The sequence below is a fragment of the Littorina saxatilis genome, linkage group LG16, assembly GCF_037325665.1.
Source record: "Littorina saxatilis isolate snail1 linkage group LG16, US_GU_Lsax_2.0, whole genome shotgun sequence".
Taxonomy (NCBI): Eukaryota; Metazoa; Mollusca; class Gastropoda; order Littorinimorpha; family Littorinidae; genus Littorina; species Littorina saxatilis.
In genome coordinates this window covers 29808345-29821809 of record NC_090260.1, presented here as the reverse complement: position 1 = coordinate 29821809, position 13465 = coordinate 29808345, and the positions used below count along the sequence as shown (strand labels likewise).

The window sequence follows — 13465 nt, the reverse complement described above, 5'->3', positions numbered from 1 at the left end:
ATAATAGGCCGTGAAAAGTAGGACATGCGCCGAAATGGCTGCGATCTGCTGGCCGATGTGAATGCGTGATGCATTGTGTAAAAAAAATTCCATCTCACACGGCATAAATAAATCCCTGCGCCTTGAATATGAGCGCAATATAAATTGCATAAAAAAAAATTCAAAAAAAATCCCTGCGCTTAGAACTGTACCCACGGAATACGCGCGATATAAGCCTCATATTGAAAACCAGGTCATAAAATAGAGGGGCGGAGTCTTGAAAGGGGGGGGGGGGGGGGGGGGGGGTGTGGGGGGGGGTGTGGGGTGTGGGGTGGGGGTGGGGGAAGAAGGTTCCACTGTGCTCTTCCGGACTAACGTGACCAAGGCTGTGTCCGAGTTTCTCACATCCATGAACACATGACGCTCCTGCGAAAACATCCATCAACAAGAGTAAACTTCTTCCCTCTTTCTTCCTTCTCCTGAAGCCTGGTCTACTGTCAACTACTCTGAAATAAAAGCCACACAGGTATCTGAGAAAAGGTGAGGGAAATACTGCTGACCGTTACTATAGCAGTTTCTGCTGGGGTGGTCAGCTGCACAGGTGCCTTATATTAAATTTTTGGCACTACTACAGCCTATCACCAGCACTGTCAATGCCGCTCCACGGCAAATTATCTCCCTTTGCTGGTCAGCTTTGTGAAACCATGCCTACAACAAGAAGAGCAAACGCTCGATCGAGTCACTTTCGCAGTTCTGAATATTATATGAGGCATCAGATGGACAGGAAGAAATTGCTATTCACAACACAATACAGATGTAAATAATTTGATGTAAAGAATAATCCTATAAAGTTTGAATCAAATCCGATGAATAGTTTCAGAGATATGATATTTCAATTTTTTTCCTTCAAGACATACCTGTGACCTTGAAAAAGGTCAAAGGTCACCAAAGCAGACGTCAAAGTGTAGAGGTCACTGGGAGTCACGTTCACATAAAATTTGAGCCCGGTCACTTTTATAGTTTCCGAGAAAAGCCCAACGTTAAGTTGTGTGTTGCCGAACAGAAAAGGCTAGTTATCTCCCTTGTTTTTCTGATAACGTTCGTAAAAGGCTACAGATGTAAATACTTTGATGTAAAGAATAATCCTACAAAGTTTCAATCACATCCGATGAACTTTGTCAAAGATATAAAATGTCTAATTTTTCCTTTGACGCTGACCTGTGACCTTGAAAAAGGTCAAAGGTCAACGAAACCATCGTTAAAGTGTAGAGGTCATTGGAGGTCACGACTAAACAAAATATGAGCCCGATCGCTTTGATAGTTTCCGAGAAAAGTCCAACGTTAAGGTGGTGTCTACGGACGGCCGGCCGGCCGGCCGGCCGGCCGGCCGGACGGCCGGCCGGACAGACTAACACTGACCGATTACATAGAGTCACTTTTTCTCAAGTGACTCAAAAAGCTTCAACGATACAGATTTTGTTTCCTTGAAAATTGCTGATCAGTTCTGTAAAACGATGCCTACTAAAAGCTTCAACGATACAGAATTTCTCCCATCAAATTGCTGATCAGTTCTGTTGAACGACGTCTACAAAAAGCTTCAACGATACAGAATTTCTCCCATCAAATTGCTGGTCAGTTCTGTTGAACAACGCCTACTAAAAGCTTCAACGATACAGAATTTCTCCCATCAAATTGCTGATCAGGTCTGTTAAACGACGTCTACAAAAAGCCTCAACAATACAGATTTTTTTCTCCGAGCAAATTGCTGATCAAACGACGCCTACTACAATCTTCAACGATGCAGCAAAAGTTTCCTGTAAGCTGTTCACAGTGCAGTAGGTGACCCAGGTTTCCTCAAGGGGTGTGTTGACTTCGACTATTCAGAGTTTAGGCGGAGGGTTGATAGCTTTGTCCATCGTGTCGTAGTCTTCCAGTGCAAAGTCCTGAGTGTTTTGTAGAAGCATCTGGGTTCTGTTAGGAGAATATCAAAAAACATACATGACGTGTCAAACTGAATTGGCAGACATTCTCACATGATGAATTAGTAATGTATTGCAACTTCTGCAAAGGGGTGAGAGAGGGAGGGACGGTCGAGAGAGAGGGAGGGACGGTCGAGAGAGAGGGAGGGACGGTCGAGAGAGAGGGAGGGACGGTCGAGAGAGAGGGAGGGCATGGGTAAAGAGAGAGACAGAAACAGCTCGAGAGAGAGAGGGGGCCCGGTAGCTCAGTTGGTAGAGCACTGGACTTGTGATCGGAAGGTCGCAGGATCGAATTCGGGCCGGGACGGAGACGGGTCAACTTTATGTGCAGACCCAGAGACGGAAGCCATGTCCCACCCCCCGTGTCATCACAATGGCACGTAAAAGACCTTGGTCATTCTGCCATAAGTGCAGGTGGCTGAATACACCTAAACACGCAGACACCTGGGTAGCGCGACTCCGTTGCTGCTAGCTTTCCACTGGGAGGAAGCGACCCGAATTTCCCAGCGATGGGACAATAAAGTAATGAAAATGAAAATGAAAAAATGAAATGAAAGAGAGAGAGTGAGAAAAGTAGAGACAGGGAGGGAGATAGAGAAGTAGAGGGAGGGAAGGGCGGGAGACGGAGAGAAAGAGCAAACAAAATTGTCATGAGAATCTCTCACACACACAGACAAAGGCAGGCACACATAATCATACTGCAGCACGGTTACCTCCCTTTACAAGATCTGAAACGAGCACATAGCATTCTACCAATCTGTATATCGCTGGGCACTCTCTTTTGCTTAGGATATAGCTCAGTTGGTAGCGCGCTGGATTTGTATTCAGTTGGCCGCTGTCAGCGTGAGTTCGATCCCAGGTTCGGCGGAAATTTATTTCACAGAGTCAACTTTGTGTGCAGACTCTCTTCGGTGTCCGAACCACCCCCCGTGTATACTCAATTGGGTGTGCACGTTAAAGATCCCACGATTGACAAAAGGGTCTTTCCTGGCAAAATTGCTTAGGCACAGTTAATAATTGTCTACCATACCCGTGTGACTTGGAATAAGGCCGTGAAAAGTAAATATGCGCCGACATGGCTGCAATGTACTGGCCGTATAAAATTTCATCTCACACGGCATCACTGCAGAGCGCCTAGAACTGTACCCACGGAATATGCGCGATATAAGCCTCATTGATTGATTGATTAGATGTATCTCGACAGAATGGCTAACGTGACCACTGATGTGATTCAGTGTTCCTGTCATCTGGGAATTTCTGGTGTTGCACCAGTTGTATGTAAACACACCAGGAAAAAAACTAACCTCATGTGTGATCGGTTTGGATTGAATTTGACACTTTTTAATTTTTGATCGTTTTTTGTGGAATGTATCCCTTCTAAATGGGAGCAATAGCCTAGTGGTTAAGACATAAGCCTTCCATGTGGAAATGTGAGTGTTCAAATTCCTGTTGGGTCTGATGGGTTACACTTACAGACCTGCTAGTGCCTTATCCCCGTTCGTGTGTACACGCAAGCACAAGACCAAGTGTGCACGGAAAAGATCCTGCAACTCATGTCAGATTTTGGTGGGGTATACAAACACGAACCCCCCCCCCCCCCCAAATAAAAGGAACGCAAAAGAAGAAGTATCCCTTTTGCAATTCAGACAATACTGTGGAGCCTCCTCTTAAGCCCTTGACTGCCTTAAGACGGGTATCCCCGTCCTGTGCCTGTGCATCCGCGGTGCCTTAGGACGGGTAAAACCGTCTTCTCCGTTCAGGAATTTTCCAGAAATGCTGCGTCACTGCTGACACACAAATACTAGCCAATGGCTGAGTAGGATACCTCATTCTCATGACTAAATATAACTGGTGACCCGATTTTGTGTTATTTCATTTGGCAGTGAAAGGGTTAATTTCATAACTTTTTTTGTGTGGATATTCTGTTCATAATCTCTGTAAATGTACCTCCACTTAAGCCCTGTCCAGACTTGGACGCCGTTTTACGCTCTATGCGCCGCAGGCCGTTTTGTGCGTCGCGCGGGATTTGCCAAGTGGCCACACATCGACGATTTTTTTCACAACGCGGTATCAGTGAGCGGGTCACCTGACAAGAAGGTTCAGTTGCATTCGACTGCCGCGCCGCGAGCAGCTGACGTCATCGCTCTGGTTTGCTCTGATTGGTCAAATTTCCGTCGTTCTATGTCTGTGTCATAGAAATTAGAACACGCGCTATTCTTCTGCAAATAACGCTTCGCGATCATTGCACGCTGCGGTGCGCCCAACGGGGCCGTTTTGAGCATAAGTCAAATGTGGACAGGGTCGGCCGGGAGTGTCTGGACGGGCCTTTTGCCTTTTAGTTGCAGGACTCCAACCTTTCCAAAACTTGATTTTTCTCAGATTTGTTGAGGTTTCTAGTAATAGGCGTTCCAAAAACGAAGGGGGATAAGTCACCAGCAGGTCTGCAAATACACTGACCTGGAAGATCAAAAACAATCTCCACCCTTATCCCACCGGGATTTGACCCCTAAACCTTCCAGTCCCAATCGCACTTGGTAGTCCGACGTCTTAACCACAGTGCTACTCCAGAGAATCACATACAATTAACAAGAGGCGAAGCCTTCAAGGCTCACGTAAGAAATCGACAAACAGTAACACAAACTCAATCACTCCATCACACATACACACACACACACACAGTAAGCATAGGTGACACTGTGCAAGAAAGCGAGACACTAGATCTAGATCTGTCTGTCTGCATGTAGCCTGTAACTTACAGGGACACGACTGCCAACTAGTCTCAAAATAACAATGACCGAGACTTTCAGTAATTCCTTCGTGTGACGTCTAACCCTCTTACGCCATAATGTGACGTCTTCAAATGTTAAAGTTTCTACCACAGACACGCACACACGCACAGACAGACAGAGTTACGATCGCATAGGCTACACTTACGTGAGCCAACAACATGTACACTCACCTCCTTGCAACGAGATCTTTACGTCGCTGACGACAGATGAGGACGAAGACAGTGATGAAGATGGCGGGGACCACGATCCCCATGACAACCAGGGCCACGAAGGTCGTCTCATCCTTCAAGGTCAGGTGATGGAAGAAATCCTTTCCATCGCTTGTGGAGTTGGGAAGTGGTGGAAGCGTCATGTTCCACAAACCTGACACGCAGAAATGTACAGCTAATTACAAGTTAAACCACTTTTTTTAATCACTCTCAGGACTAAATCATTGCTAATTGTATCTTTTTTCATTGCAAAATCACTTTTGTTGTTACCTTGTTCCGCACTTTACACAATAATTGTGACCCTCCACCACAAAATGAGTCGCATGTCATCTCACGCGGTTCTGCGCTAGGCTTAATATAAGTCCGGGGAGGGTCTGGTAACAGTGTGAGGGTCACCTTAGTCAGATCACAGGCTTATAACTCAAACAGTTTTTGCTCTTTTCTAAAACGGTTTTCACCACTGGATAGAGCATAAAAAACTCTTTAGGAAAATGTAAAAAGATGAAAATCATGCAAAGGTGACATGCGACTCATTCCGTGGTGGAGGGTCACAATTATGTTGGAACCAGTGCCTAGGTGCACGAGAAAGTAACCCGACGGGTGGGAGCCAGCCGCAGTGTTGGCTTGGTAGAAATTGAGATTTGTTGTGATTTCAACAAATCAGACGGTCCAAAAAAACACACCTAAAAAATAGTAATAAATTACTCCAAAATAGTAAGGGTAAACAGGTCTGTTGCATGCATATACACACACATAAAACAAGAAATTCCTCCGAGGTAGGAAAAACACCCCCGTCAAAGGGAAATAACCTTCTCAGTTGGTGGCAGTGAGAATGGTTATTTCCCTTTGACCATTAATATGTCCCTCTATAAGTCCTTGTATAATTTTAATCCACCAATAACTCCCTAACCGTGTGTTTGACTGGTCCCAATTTTTGTAAGGACCGTCTCAGGAATGTATAGAACCTGTTCACCAAGTTTGGTGACGATCGGTCCGTTCATTCTTGAGATCTATATGCGAACACAAACACACAAACACATCGACCGAATCCTATACACACCCCTATACCGGGGGTGTAAAGAGAGAGCTAGCTGAGAGCCTAGAGGGAACAGAGGAGACAGAAATAAACCACAATGAAAGAAAACACAGTAAACGGAGTAAAGATTAAACGGGACAAAAACTGACTTGTAATGTCGTCATGGAATGAAGCGTTGGAAGGGAGAGAAGTGACGGAAGTTGCATTGCTGATGCTAGAGTTGCTGGCCCCTGTCGCTGCTGGTGCAGCTTGTGTTGTCATGATGGTTCAGACAAAGGCAATAACAAATCCTCGTTGAATCAGATCAGCTCGATTGAAATTCTTCCAACACCGGCACTATACCATCACTTGTCTACCATGGTCTAGCGGCACCACCTGTCAAAGTCAAAGGATTACTTAAACAAAGCATACATCATTAATTTACCAATCTTTTAAAAATGAGAACATTTTGATTTAGCCCGGCTGTGTGACTCACTGACAGTACGTGACTTGAAGGCACACTCAGCTTCACGTAAACCATCAGTTTCTGGTCACAGACACTATCAGGCTTTTACACACAGTACCATTTGATTTGAGGCAGACTGGGGCTTTAATGTAAGGTTTCCTCTTGTCTCACACTGAATGAAAATCGATCAAAATGTTGACTTTTCTTTCAGTATTTGATGCCATTCCCATCGGGTTAATCCTTGAGCATGCCTTAATTGGCTAAAAAAAACCATGTCAATTGGTGCTTCCAGTTGTGTACATCACAGGGCCAATTTGGGACTGCAGTTGAACCCCCCCCCCCCCCCCCCCGCCCCCTTTTTAAGACCTCCAAAAATCTGAGAAAACCAGGTCTTAAAAAGGAGGGAATCTTAAAGAGGGGGTAAATTTACAGAGCTTAGGCCACACAAAAAAAGTTGTATGTTTCTGGTCACCCGACCCTACCTATTTTTTCCCCGCCGACCCTAGACTTTTTTTATATTGCATTTGTAAAAAAAGAAAAAAGGAAAAAAAAAGCATCAAAACGAAAGTAACAGACGGCAGACAACACAAGGGGGATAACCCCGCATCCCTTTTGTCTCATTTGTTTTGTAATAATTATGTTGTCTTTCTCTTTGTATAGTAAGTCCAGTCTCTTTGCGTCACTGTATAGTTATTTTCTACCCTGACCCACCAAAAAAAACAAAAAAATCTCTACCTACCTACCCTATTTTTTTTTAGCCATGTTACCAGAAACATACAACTTTTTTTGGGGCCGTATGAACAAATAAAAAGTCTGATAAAACAGTGTCTTAAGTTAAAAGGGAGGAAGTCTTAAATTGGGCGGTCTTAAAGCAAGGAGGATTCCTTAGCGTATCACCAATTCTTGTCCCAAATAGAAATATTTTCTGAGAGGACGTTAACTCCCCCCCCCCCCCCCCCCCTTTACAATTCGAGGAGGATTGCACTGTACACCCAAAGCTTTGTTTGTATAGCTAGCTTCAGTTAGGATAAAAGCCCCCTAAATATTGTTTAACAATCTCAAACCCACTTTGTTTTTTGTGCTGCTCAGCTGCTAGCTTAAAATTACAATAGATCTGTTCTGATAAAAATAGTGCAATGTTGCAAAGCTTTACTGCATTCAGTAAGTTACATACATCGTTACATGTATTCCTAATTTATGTCAAAATTTGGTACCTGTACGCACTGATTTGAAAATATATATATATATGGATAGCGCGTCCCTTCTTATTGGCTATCAAAACATTGACGCCACCGGATCCGCCATCTTGGGACACCGTTCGATACAGCAAAAGGAGACTGCTGACAACTCTTGAAACTACGATTATTTCCCTTTGACCTATTTGTCAGTGTGGTACGGTGCAGTAAGAAGGCGGCACTCTGGTTAGGCAAAAAAAAAAAAGGTCTGTTTACGGTAACATAGGCCCAAAAAATAGGGTCGGTAGGTCGGGATTTTTTTCTTTTTTTCTTCTTTTTTTCCAAAAAAACATATTTTTACGTTATTTTTTTTCTTTTCCCAAATGCCAAAAAGAAGTCTAGGGTCGCGCGAAAAAAATAGGGTCGGTCGGGTTACCGTAAACAGACTATTTTTTTTGTTGGCCTTACGCTGTTTCATTGGCTGTGCACTATCCATTGTTGTCAGATGAGTGACCTGTAGGGCTCCCCATCAACACCCCACCTAGAGGGTTCCGGCACTCCCACTTTGAGTTGGAATTTTACGCCCTCACGGCAAAGCCATTATAGGGGCATGTTCGCGGGTTTTAACCCAACTTTCGATGAGATACACAAGTGTATGCGTGTTTAGGTGGTATCACTATCAGCCATCTGCACTAATGGCAGAATGACCGAGGTCTTTTACGTGCCACTGTGGTGACACGGGGGTGGGACGTGAATACCGTCTCTGGGTCTGCACATTAAGCTGACCCGTGTCCGTCCCGGCCCGGATTCGAATCCGCGACACTAGGTTCACAAGCCCAGTGCTCTACCAGCGTTGGAGTAAGGGCTGAAGTCGGAGGATATGGGCCAACAGGCGCACCTTAACCAACCACAGATCCACGCAAATCGCAAAAATGAAATGTCGACAGTCCGAAATTTTGCCCTGCAGTCCGGACTGACGATCTAACAGCGGACGACAAGAAGAGATCTCTATGACTGAGTATCAAATCCCAGAATGAAGCGTACCTTAGTGTACGATTGCATTTCGTTTACATGCGTCAAAGACAGATTTATCCGTGCAATTTGACAGGGGACGTATAATAATTATGATGTCCCTTGGTTGAAAACGTAAGTGTTTTCGCGTCATTTTCGTCGATCAAACAACCAAATTAATTAATTAATAATAACAATTTTTAAAGGTACTGAACTTGTCAAATCCAGGTGCACGGAGCCCCTGGGGCTTTTAGTCATACCTCAGGCAGCTATCCGTTAGAAGAACTACCAAGTTTCATTGACTTGCACCCAAAGAGTCACGAACTGCGATTTTTTTAAGAATTAATTTCGTACTCGGACCCGGCTGGTCTTGACCTATTTTTGGATCTAAATTTAGATCGGGTAGATAACCACATCATGCACAAAAAGACACGTCACTAGCAAACTATGTCAGACGTCATCATGCGTTTGTGTAAAACAAAATGGAGGCCGGAATCACTCAGTTGAATCGAACTCCGACCAAACACCACGTAATAACTAGGTTAATTTATGCACTCGCGTGAACAAGAAACTGTTGAGCTTCACAGATGTCGTCGTTGGGTAGTTTTGGGTTTGTTTTACTACCATAGGAGGATTTTTGAACTGTAAATGCACTCAGCTGCAACAAAAACGCAAAACGAACGCTGTGAGCTGCACTGTGATATCACAAACACACACACATGTTATCACACACACACACACACACACGTGTCATCACACACACACACACACGTGTTATCACACACACACACACACGTGTTATCACACACACACACACATGAGATAACCATCACAAACACAGTTTGACAAATTCTTATTTGATTTTTTGCGGCCGAACCCCCCTCCCCCATTTTCCGCACTAGATCCACTGTTTCATCTTTGTCTCCGTCTCTCTTCCCTTTATCTTATCTTGTCTATCTACTTGAGTGAGTAACTGAAGATGTATTATCATCATCTCTTTCCTAGATTTTCCCACTGACAGAGTTGGCTTTTGTCTTGAATTCAGTACCTCACACGTACACGGTAATTGGCGTGACACCTCAAGAGGACCTTCTTCATTAGTGTAAAGTGTCTGCTGACCAGGGACACGAGGGTCTGTGGTTGAGCAACTTTATGGTTTAACCGGGTGGACTGGAGGAGTAGCAACAGCATGTGAACCACTTTAGAAATGACTTGTGAAGGTTGCAGTCGGTCAGATCAAAGAAGAGAAAATGGGAACGTGGGTCTTGAGAAGATACCACCATCCTAATACTTTACTTTGTGCAAGAATCAATCACGCGTACAGCATTACAGATGTCCAACTCTAGTCTACATTGTACTGTAAACTTCGCAGCGGCCTTATCGGGTTCCTCGAGTGACGTCACAGCAAGGCTAACGCTGCGGCGTCTTTTCTTGCGCTGACAGAGTTGTCGGTCGCGGATTTTGAGTCATTTCGGCCTGCCAACTGCTTTGTTTTTTTGCGGATTGTGAGAACTAGCATAAAGTTTCACGCATTTTAATGGTTTCAAACTAATGATAACACTTTAACAGTGTCTTCTTCTGGACCAAATCAACAGTCTTTAGTTGAATCAACTCGGAAAACTCTTGAACGCGTTTTTGCACGCAACTCCGCGCATTTTTGAGGCCAGGCAACCCGACAGCTTCCCTTTAGGTCTGGAGCTAAATCCGTCCATTAATTTCACAACAAATGTTCTTTGGCTTGTTTACAGGGACTTGTATCAAAAACAAGTAAAGAATGCCAATGAATTTTGACGTATGAATTTAGACACACTAAAGTTCAAGATTACCTCCTTCTTTGACCCATGTAAACAAAATGCATTCGTACAGTTCATCGGAGTTCATTCCGTAACTTCAAAGGGATCTAAAATGACTTGTTATGATTACAAGTGCAGGTTCTACAAATTTGGAGACTTAAATGCCTCTGGATTCTGAGCTATGAATTTAACACGCTAAAGTTCAAGATTACTAGAAACAGAAAACACAACTGACAAAGAAACTTTTTTCATCATGATCTCCCAGATTGACAGAAAGAACAAAGAAGAAATTATAGCTTCGCTGATCATCTGCAAAGTGCGATGCACCTGCTTTTGTGCTTCGGAATTTCGAAAACTTTTACTTACGTTTCTTATCAGGCTGTCTATACCTTTTGTCTGTCAACTTATTCAAGCTACAAGCACGCTTTGGTAAGAGTTTTGATAGACCAAAGCTGTCAAATACTTACGGTAACGTCAATAAATCCACTGATATAAGTGATAAACACAAAGGTGATGCACAGATTGTACGCTTTCAATGGCAACTTCCGGTAGCAAGGGGCATAACTGCGCAAGGTGAATGTTGCGACCCATCTCGTCATCGGCGCTTTTCCGGAAATGACCTGCGCTTTGTTGGAATTCCACAAATGGCCGCCATTGTACGAATTCCAACTTTGCGCTACGCGATTCTAGAAATGTACCGCGCGCATAGTGAGAATTCTGCTTTTTCTTAGAATGCGATGTAAAATGATGCAAGTCATGATGGCCTATGATGATCCTTGTGTTTTAAAGTGATCAATGCTTAGTCTTGAAACAGCAGATGCATTGTATAACGCACCAAACCAACCGAATTACATAAAGCAAAAACATCTTTGATAACTTGGTAACAACACAGTTCAACGACCCATCCCACTCGACCAAAACGCACCAATTTTACGTAATTTTTAACGTTTCAGATCTTACATTTTACAACAACAAAAACACAACAAGAGTGTTCCGATATAACTTTTCACTGGTACCTATCGATTGTAATAATTTTTTACTCAGTCTTAACTGATTATATATTAAACTCACACAGTCTCTCTGGGCTGCAGAGACAGCATTACGTCCTTTTACTGAGTAGGCTCTTGTCACTAGGGAGCCAGACGTTTCGGTCCAAGTCGTTTCGGCCCCAATCGTTTCGGCCCCAATTTACCAGGACGTTTCGGCCCAAATGGTCGTTTCGGCCCAATGGTCGTTTCGGCCCTAGGACGTTTCGGCCCTCATTTACAAATTTTGTTTTTTCTTACAAACTCATTTACAGATTTTGTTTTTTCTTACAAAAATACACCACTAAACAGTTCCAACGTTTACATGGAACAAAGAAGGAAAATCACGTGACCGCACAGACGCCTCTCATTGGCTGCGTCATGTTTTCGAGGAAACAAATCGTCTGCAACACAGCTTTGCGTATGGCGCAAGTACAGTAGAGAAGCGCTTGACCGTGACACTGAAAAAGGCCTACTACGAGCAAAAGAAAAAGAATCAGTGATGCATGTGCTTTTGATGTGATCTTTTTATATTTAGTCAAGTTTTGACTAAATATTTTAACATCGAGGGGGAATCGAAACGAGGGTCGTGGTGTATGTGCGTGTGTGTGTGTGTGTGTGCGTGTGTGTGTGTGTGTGTCTGTGTGTGTGTGTAGAGCGATTCAGACTAAACTACTGGACCGATCTTTATGAAATTTGACATGAGAGTTCCTGGGTATGAAATCCCCATACGTTTTTTTTCATTTTTTTTATAAATGTCTTTGATGACGTCATATCCGGCTTTTCGTGAAAGTTGAGGCGGCACTGTCACGCCCTCATTTTTCAACCAAATTGGTTGAAATTTTGGTCAAGTAATCTTCGACGAAGCCCGGGGTTCGGTATTGCATTTCAGCTTGGTGGCTTAAAAATTAATTAATGACTTTGGTCATTAAAAATCTGAAAATTGTAAAAAACAATAAAAATTTATAAAACGATCCAAATTTACGTTTATCTTATTCTCCATCATTTGCTGATTCCAAAAACATATAAATATGTTATATTCGGATTAAAAACAAGCTCTGAAAATTAAATATATAAAAATTATTATCAAAATTAAATTGTCCAAATCAATTTAAAAACACTTTCATCTTATTCCTTGTCGGTTCCTGATTCCAAAAACATATAGATATGATATGTTTGGATTAAAAACACGCTCAGAAAGTTAAAACAAAGAGAGGTACAGAAAAGCGTGCTATCCTTCTTAGCGCAACTACTACCCCGCTCTTCTTGTCAATTTCACTGCCTTTGCAGTGAGCGGTGGACTGACGATGCTACGAGTATACGGTCTTGCTGAAAAATGGCATTGCGTTCAGTTTCATTCTGTGAGTTCGACAGCTACTTGACTAAATATTGTATTTTCGCCTTACGCGACTTGTTTGAAATTATGATGACTACAAAAACTGACTGATGTGTTTTGTTTGTGAATGATGGATATAATTATGTGCATCATGATTGCTCAGAGACTATAGAGTATACATCTGTGTACTCTACAGTCTCTGATTGCGTTTCGCAGACACAGTTGTCATGTGCGTTTTTTGTGCCAGTCGAAGGGTTGCCATTTCTAGAACGAGGCAGCTCGTTTCCGGAAATGCGGCGCGCGCTTTGTTGGAAATCAAATGAGGTTTCGGGAAATCCCGATTATTCCAACTCTGCCCCGGATTCTTACTTTGCGCCCAACAGTGAAAATAAACAAAGCACCTGTTGGGCGCAAAGTAAGAATCCGGGGCAGAGTTGGAATAATCGGGATTTCCCGAAACCTCATTAATTTTGATTTCCAACAAGGCGCCGCGTTTCCGGAAACGAGCTGCCTCGTTCTAGAAATTGCAACCCTTCGACTGGCACAAAAAAAGTATACCTGGTCATGAATAAGGTATATGAAAAAGCAAGGTCTTATACAGGGGAAGTCTTGAATTCGGGGTGTGGGGGTACACTGTGTAACAATTCTCTCAGTGACACTCAGCGCATGCAGCTAGCTAGTTGCTGCT

General features: G+C 43.3%; 1 protein-coding gene across 1 annotated transcript; it reads right to left on the bottom strand.

The window, feature by feature from the left end:
• Nucleotides 1-1437: 1437 nt before the first annotated feature.
• On the bottom strand, nucleotides 1438-10975 carry LOC138950798 (uncharacterized). Its single transcript, XM_070322518.1, has 4 exons — nucleotides 10884-10975; nucleotides 6142-6367; nucleotides 4918-5110; nucleotides 1438-1950 (listed from the first exon to the last, which is right to left on the bottom strand). The coding sequence occupies exons 2-4, from the start codon at nucleotides 6251-6253 to the stop codon at nucleotides 1860-1862; spliced, it is 396 nt and encodes a 131-aa protein (XP_070178619.1). The 5' UTR covers nucleotides 6254-6367; nucleotides 10884-10975; the 3' UTR covers nucleotides 1438-1859.
• Nucleotides 10976-13465: the final 2490 nt, after the last annotated feature.

Excerpts from the sequence above, each read along its gene's own strand:
- LOC138950798 (XM_070322518.1), bottom strand. The coding sequence starts at position 6,253 with ATGACAACACAAGCTGCACCAGCAGCGACAGGGGCCAGCAACTCTAGC. Across the intron at positions 5,111-6,141 it reads ATTCCATGACGACATTACAA|GTTTGTGGAACATGACGCTT; the intron begins GTCAGTTTTTGT and ends TCTGCGTGTCAG. Across the intron at positions 1,951-4,917 it reads AAAGATCTCGTTGCAAGGAG|AACCCAGATGCTTCTACAAA; the intron begins GTGAGTGTACAT and ends TTCTCCTAACAG.